This window comes from Triticum urartu, chromosome 5A (assembly GCF_056163025.1).
Source record: "Triticum urartu cultivar PI428250 chromosome 5A, HENAU_Tu73, whole genome shotgun sequence".
In the NCBI taxonomy this organism is placed as follows: Eukaryota; Viridiplantae; Streptophyta; class Magnoliopsida; order Poales; family Poaceae; genus Triticum; species Triticum urartu.
The window spans coordinates 182,557,005-182,564,316 of record NC_141877.1 but is presented as its reverse complement, the minus strand read 5'-3'; the positions used below and the strand labels follow the sequence as shown (position 1 = coordinate 182,564,316).

Genomic DNA, 7,312 nt, shown 5'->3' with positions numbered 1-7,312 from the left:
TGTGTTGAGAAGTGAAGGGTACATTCTGTTTCTAAGTTGGTTGCGACATAGCAGGAGGAAGTGTGGGTTTGGTATAACAATAATGATGTGCCTACAGATGATTTGATACATGTACGTGGCGTGAAGTTGTGGCTCGGTGAAGGAATTTGAGGACCAATCGTTTCAATCTATACCGACCTCGTGGTGCCATGATGGCATTCGTAAGTGCAGTGCATAGAAACTATCCCTAATTGTATCATTATTGATGTTATAGCAAGAGGAAAAGAAAAAGGAAGAAGAGGTCAAGTTGTTCATGGGGAGACGACTGGCTGAGCCCGGGAGAAGCATTAGGGCCATTCTGTCTGGGCCTTAGCTTTCAAGTTTTTGCTACACAAAGCGAGTCTCTCCACCTCAGCTTTTCATTTTTTTTGTGACACGAGGGGTGAGAAGGGTGAGCAAGACAGGTAGCTTCATTTCCTTCGCATGCTCTATTGGTTACACTACTATTGCATGGAAGGATGTACAATTGACTTTTGTCTACTCATATTTGCTAGAAAAGCTATTCACATTTTTTATGTTTATTTGAATATTAGATATTGAGATCCTGAAAACAAACACACGGCACGCGCACACACAACTAGAACTTTAATATATATTTTGCATGACGGTAGTGTGTCAACGAGATGTGTTGGTTGTCCTACTTAATTTATAATTCATCACATTGCTCTCGATTTTCATTCGTGCTTGGAGCTTTAGTCTGCAGCTACACGATATCAGAAAGCATGTCTTAGGCTAAAGATAAAGTTGAAACTTAGAGGTGATCAAATCACATGCTTTGGGTTGTAAGAGTGTAAACTTATTATTAGACTAGATTTTGCGTTTGTATTTGTAGCTTTCACGAGACGCAGCCTGAAGTTCAAATATTTTGCTATAAATATTTGTCTTCAGTAGAATATTTTTTTTCCTTTGGCTTCGGGACCAGTGTATGAAGGTTGAGAGGGTTATTTCTCAGAAAAAATATAATTTTATTCTTCTGTTTCGTCATAGTTCATGTTTACTTAGTTTTGAGAGGCACTTAGCTTAAATTTCCTTTCAACCGACCGATCATCAATAAAGGAGATCAAAAGAATCATTTTACCAAGAGGGTGTCAAGAATGAAAATTAGGTGATGGCGTTTAAGGAGAAACAACGATTGCATGAGAATCAGTTTGTGGCTATATGAATGAAGACACAATGCCATAATGTTCGACACATAATTCTTAATTAGAACATTTTTTTGATCATCTTGTTTTATTTTCATTTCGTGGCACACAATTTTCCAATATTCACCATGGGCATCCATCAGTAGTTTTTAGTAAAAAGGCACAAGAATTTTCAGCACGGATACGGATTGCAGACATACATCAAGAACAGAATCAGCAGGATTATCACCATGAGTTTCTTCAACAGAACAACACAAAGTTTTAGACACTAGCCCCAAAGCTATGCCTATTGTAACACACACTCCAGTTACAAAAGCCCTACATGCAATTAGGGTGCTCTAAGGTCTCTACAAAATTCTCTTGGGATCTTTCTCACCTTGATAGCCACTTCAACTGGCACCCCAGCCAGCAAAGAAGCAACCAACCTATCTAAATCCGGAAAAGGTACAGCCAACCATAAGCGTGGGAAACCTTCCATTCCCTAGTTGTATACATCAACATCTACCACATGCCTTTTCAACTGTGCAAAAGGGACTTCTCAACACAAAAGGGTTTGGTATCAACAGTGTTAGGTTTCTGAGTGGAGAGGGTAGTATGGACTGTCAGGAGGATAAACGGAGTGCTATCTCGTGGAGGAGCAATCTCTTCTGAGCAGCGTCAATAACACCATTGCACTCAGCGTTCACGAGGACGTCACTCATGACTGCCGCAGCATGCCCAGTGAGCTCTTCAGATGGCCTCCTCAACATGAACATCTGTGCAGCAGCAAGGCAGCGTCAGAAACGATTTCACTATGTACTTGCACTTGTTATATAATAAACTTCTATCTGAATGCCAGATGAGTGTATTGAAATAGTTATTAAGTTTGTCAGTCAGCTGTGTGGACTGTGTTTTATTATTTGACTGATGGACATAAGATGACTTAATTTAAGATTCCACCACACAATTTTAATTCAGAAACACACTAATTTAATTCACAACTCACAATTTCTACAAGTCTGTAGGGAAAGCTCACATTACTTCACAAACTACAGTTAGATTAAACTTCTGGCCTGTTCTGATCTCATCTAGCTTCTAACTCCACCAAATCTGCAGTACAAAATGCCCCGAACGGTTGGGCTCCGAGAAGCTGACTTCTCGGAGCTGAGCCAGAGCGTAGTGCAAAAAACTGAAGCTCGGTCGGCCCAGCTCCACCAAAACCAAAATCTGGAGTTCGCTCAAATTACACCTGCAGTGCCACCGCCAAGTATAACGTTTCGTTCATGACCACCAAACATAACGATTCGCTCGTTCCCGACCACCAAACATAGCGATTCGCTCCCTGTTTCCACGAGCTGGTTCCAGCTGGCCCATTATGGTGCTAAGACAAGCCACCGAGGCTTTTTTTTTTGAAAAGGAGGTTAAACCCCTGGCCTCTGCATTAATCGATGCATGCAGCCATCTTTATTAATTCGAAGCTAGCGAAGCTGGAGAACGGAATCCCTTCCCTGCATGGAGTTCGAAGCTGCCCTGAGAAGCTGAATTCGGGGAGTTTGGAGAGTTGGGAGGAGATCAGAACAGGCCCTTCATGTGGAAAAAAGTATATCTCAAAGCATACGTATGTGTGTGTGTGTGAATTCTATCATACATATCTAATGCACATAACGAAGTAAAGTACCTGTCCACGGTGAGATATCTCAAGGCACCCAGGTGGCTGAATCCATGGTTCACCATCAACCTGAACAGGGAATGAACTGTGCAGGTGAAATCTTATGACTCTTCCTTGGGCTAGTCGGTGTGCTCTCGATAGTCCTACCTATCAACCACAAGAAAACAATTATATATGAGTTAACGCTAACATTATTGTTGAAAGGCTGATAGCATTATATAGAAGCGATAACAAGAGATGTTCTGGAAAATGGAAATAGAGAATAAGTTAACATGTTCAATATACAGAGTATGTTTACCTGCAGTTTGCCTAGATGCCATGTCCCAGATATACAGACCACCTCCAGCATTTTGTCATGCATTGATTGTGAACTGAAATCATCATCATAATCATTGTCGTTTTGCCAAAGATCAACACCACCCATGTAGCTAGCGATATTCAGAAGGATCACACCTTCTGCATCCTGATAAGCATAGCAGATAAGAAGATCCACCAAAGATAAATCAGAAAGTGAAGATACATGAAAGATATAGAGAAGGTTACCTCTGGAATTTCAATGTTCTTTCCATCAACTTCAAGGCTAACATGCCATGGTAAATCAGAACATGACCTATCCATCATATCCTTAGCGCCTTCTCTAGCATATATCAGCTTGTTCACAAACTGCACCATGGAAATAGTTCCATTAACACTTTTTCTGACATAAAGAATACTAGAACACATAGCATATCAAATGTTTAGCATTGTCTGAAATGGAGAAATTATTCAGGAATTTCACAAGAAACTGTTCTCGTGTGGGAATATGATAAATTCATGTGTCCCAAATGGGGGGATAAATTCTGCAGTAAGATAGATTTAAGCTGCGAAAGGAGGGAAAAAAAAAGGAATATCCCTACCTGACTGCTAAATTTATCTGGCCTTTCCTCCCTAGTTGTGTGGAAATCATATGCAACCTTGGCATCACATCCAATACCTACAAGTCAATAGAAACTAAATCAATTCAGCAACATCTAGATGAGTGAGATATGCAATGCATCAAATGTTGACTAAGATGGTGGAAGTTGAAGGATAGTCTACCTAGATAATTAGTCATAAATTTCACTTGCTTGATGCATTGACCTTGTGGCCCATTCTTCTCTTTGATGGTTACATTCCAGCGATCAAGAACCATAACTGCTGCGTGATCAACGTCATTTAAAAGTGCACATATCCCCCCTTGTCCTTCAACAGAAGACAAACCTCCACCCCAGCGGGTAACACGCGATAGGTCATTTCCTGTTCCTAGTGGAAGAATGGCAACCGGGGGAGGGGATTCATAGTTCTGTTTCTCTATGGCATCAAGAACCCATGCCACAGTTCCATCCCCACCACAAACAAGAATTCTGAAGTGTTTTACATTCTGGAATAGTTGCAATCCAACTTCAGGACCCTGAGAAGCGCTAAGCTCAAATATCTGAAATAAGAGTTCAACTGTCAGATCAAGGTTAGAGCATCAAATCTGTTACTCCCTCCATTGCAAAATATAAGGTGTAGTCCATTTGGGACTGAAAGAACAAGGTCACATTACCTGTATGGGATTCAGCAGCATGTTCATTCTTCTTCTAAGAGAAGACCCGTTACGGCCACCACTCTTGCCGTTGATGAAAACAAGCAGCGGCCTCGAATCTTGTGGCAAATCTACAAGCTCATACTTCTTTTCCTCTCCATTAGTAATGTCAGAACCACATGTTTGCTTGAGAGTGTTTCCAGAGAACTTGGGGTTTGCCAGAGTATACTTTCCATTCAGGTTCTGCAGTCTAGCAAATCCTTCAAGAACGGAGTCGAGAATTGAACTGTCTGCGGAAATCGCAGTTGTCTTAATGCCAGACTGATTGTTCATGCGTTTCTTGCTGCGTGGCCTTCTAATCCGACCCCTAACTGAAGAAGTGACAAACCCTTCTTTGATTGAGTTGAACGCTCCACTGGTTGCCGGACCTTGGCCAACTTGTTTCACCGATAGAGGTGGAACAATAAGTCTACTGAGCAGGCCAAGATCACAAGTGTTCCCCGTCTCCTTCAACAGCTTTGCATGACAATCAACATGGATCTGCCTCTGGCACCACAGACAGCGCCATATAGGAGAGACGCCAAGGAATGGCACACCACAGGGCTCATCGCAGTAATAACAGAAGGTTGTTATCGCCGGGTTATCGTCCATCTCCACCCACCTCTCCGACCAGTGATGCAGCAAAGTGGAAGCACCAGCCTGCGTGACACACTTGCAGTCCTTGTCAGCGCCCTGCGAGCAGTACCAATGAGCCGCCACTCCGCACACAGAGCACCGGTAAACAACATCAGCGTCAAGGGCCCTCGAGCCTACACCCTGAGGCAAGGCCAGCGACGACAGGCACACACAGCACGTCGAAGGTTGGCCACCACGGAAGCAGTCCTCGGTCCAGGTATGGCTTGAGCAGGGGCACCGTAGCACCTTCGACGCTGCCTTCTTCTCCCTGGCGGCCGCCTTGAGCCAGTAGAGCGACGCCTCCCTCTGCAGCCTGAGGAGACCGTAGATGAGCGCCGCCAGGCCAAAGGAACCGGCAGTGATGAGCCACCCGAAGAATTCAACACCAGAAGGGTCAACCCAGCGGGTCATGTTTATCAGCAGTGATCCCACCAGGTCCATGACAGTTGGCCAGGTTTGATGGCCTCAAAAGGCAGAACCTGCAGCAGAAAGAAGCGAATCACCAACAAAATCTGCTCCTAATGCAAGAATCTTGCTGGAATACACAAAAAGATAACCATCTTAAGGTTGAAAATTTGAAATGTGGCGCTACTGTATCTTACACAATAATTTTCGGATATCAGTATATGATTCTGATGGGTTTTTTTCGCTCCTGTTTTATACTAGTCCCTCCGTAAAAGTAATATATAAGGGGAGAAAAATCACAGCATATAGGAAAATTCTCGTTCGAATTGTGGTCTCCTCTCTGGCGCGCTCGCTAATTGATCACCTTGGATTCACCATTAATTTCCCAACGTGTTGGGCGGACGGCAAGGAACCAAATCGGGGCCAGAACGTAACCGGGTCAAACGAGACAAGGAAACCGGAGCACAGCACAAAGTGGATCGGAGCCGCCAGATCCCGCATTCGGCGTCCCGGAACTCCAAACCCGGCGAATCGTGCACTACAGCACAACAGTAACGCGGCCCTGGGAAGAACTCGGTAGGATCACGGGGCACCAGCAGGAGCACGCACCTGGTGGTGGGTGGGTGGAGATTGGATCGAGCAAACCCTAGCTCGCTCGCTTCGGACCACCTGGCTCGCGGCTCCCCTAGGTCTCGTCTCGTCTCGTCGTCGTGTGCTGGCTGGCCGAGGGGGAGGGGCAGGGGGAGGGGGTACGAGAGTCGAGAGACGAGGACGACTCGGCGTGGTCGCGGTGGCGTGCCGGCTCGTTTAAGGCCAACTCCACGGCGCGACCTCAGTTCGTGCGCCTCAGTTTGAATTAAAACGGACGAATAGCACGACCCAACACGCGACCTTAAACAGATAAATATCTAAATTTCATCCGTTTTAAACTCATTCTCGGTCTAAATTTGCGCTTGGTTTTGGGTGAAAGGATGCGCCCGGACGGCCTCGACGCACGCCTTTGTCCTCCCGTGGCCTGTCTGTCGGGGATATTAGCAGTCCCTCCGTTCCCAACGCTTCCACTCTCTCTCCCGCCCCGTCCCGCCGTCGGCGCCGCCGCTATTCTTCGGCCGCCTCCTCACCGCGCAGCCCCCGGCCGTCCCTACCAAACCACGTCTCGACATGACCGCCACCACGCCCGCGCTTTCGCCGTAGTTTTAGTCGTCGATCGAAGAAGGTTTGGTCGTTGTCGTCTTTGCCGGTGGCAGAGGGGACACGACCGCCGGTGACGTACCACGGCGGTCTCGGCAGCTTCCGACGAGAGCTCCAGAGCAGCCAGTAGCCGGCTGACAACCACCCCTATTGCGTCGAGGTGATCATCGCGGCCTCTTCGCCACCACGACCGCAAGGTGATGTGGCTATCAGTGACGGTAGTCACCATGGGAGAATGATGAACACATTTAAAGCGGTCAACAATGAGTGGATTATTTATTTTGGAAAATTTCCTATTCAAGTGGTTGCACCGGACGAAGTCAAGCCCATCTTCAAAACTCCTTGTGCTACACGATTATGGTAGGAACGGTACTTGTCAATTTGATCTGGGTCTGTAGCATGCAAAAGCACGTCCAAATCTTTTGTTCTGGTTCCTAGTAGTTACGTAGTCCTTTCTGAGTCCAAGTTAATTGGTAGGTGATCAACATGGCCGCGTGATTAATTAGGTAGTTGCTTGTTTAGTTTGGATAGGAGAGTCCGTTTCAGATTTTGCTGGGATTGAGTCGGTTGAGAACCGGTGCCTGCGCACATCATATAAATAAAGGCTATGGCCGTGTAATAGGGCAGATTTTGTTTTTAGTCGTGAGTTGAATAAAGCTGTAGAAA

The 7,312-nt window shown here is 45.6% G+C and overlaps 1 protein-coding gene across 4 annotated transcripts; it reads right to left on the bottom strand.

Moving 5' to 3' along the window:
- Positions 1 to 1,378: 1,378 nt before the first annotated feature.
- DGK2 (diacylglycerol kinase 2) lies at positions 1,379 to 6,307 on the bottom strand. Of its 4 annotated transcripts, none has more exons than XR_015604260.1 (9): positions 6,065 to 6,307; positions 4,397 to 5,529; positions 3,907 to 4,282; positions 3,726 to 3,802; positions 3,373 to 3,492; positions 3,128 to 3,292; positions 2,839 to 2,976; positions 2,167 to 2,698; positions 1,812 to 1,936 (listed from the first exon to the last, which is right to left on the bottom strand). XR_015604260.1 is itself a non-coding variant. In XM_048673207.2 (8 exons), the coding sequence occupies exons 2-8, from the start codon at positions 5,489 to 5,491 to the stop codon at positions 1,784 to 1,786; spliced, it is 2,124 nt and encodes a 707-aa protein (XP_048529164.1). In that variant the 5' UTR covers positions 5,492 to 5,529; positions 6,065 to 6,305; the 3' UTR covers positions 1,379 to 1,783. The 4 variants fall into 4 exon arrangements, 1 of the variants encoding a protein (XP_048529164.1); XR_015604262.1 differs by having other exon boundaries at positions 2,167 to 2,744; positions 6,065 to 6,306; XR_015604261.1 differs by having other exon boundaries at positions 2,167 to 2,668; positions 6,065 to 6,306.
- Between the last annotated feature and the right edge of the window lie 1,005 nt (positions 6,308 to 7,312).

Coding starts and splice junctions, on each gene's coding strand:
- DGK2 (XM_048673207.2), bottom strand. CDS start 5,491: ATGGACCTGGTGGGATCACTGCTGATAAACATGACCCGCTGGGTTGAC. Junction 4,283..4,396: donor TGCTGCTGAATCCCATACAG/GTAATGTGACCT, acceptor CTCTTATTTCAG/ATATTTGAGCTTAGCGCTTC. Junction 3,493..3,725: donor CAGATAAATTTAGCAGTCAG/GTAGGGATATTC, acceptor TCCATGGTGCAG/TTTGTGAACAAGCTGATATA.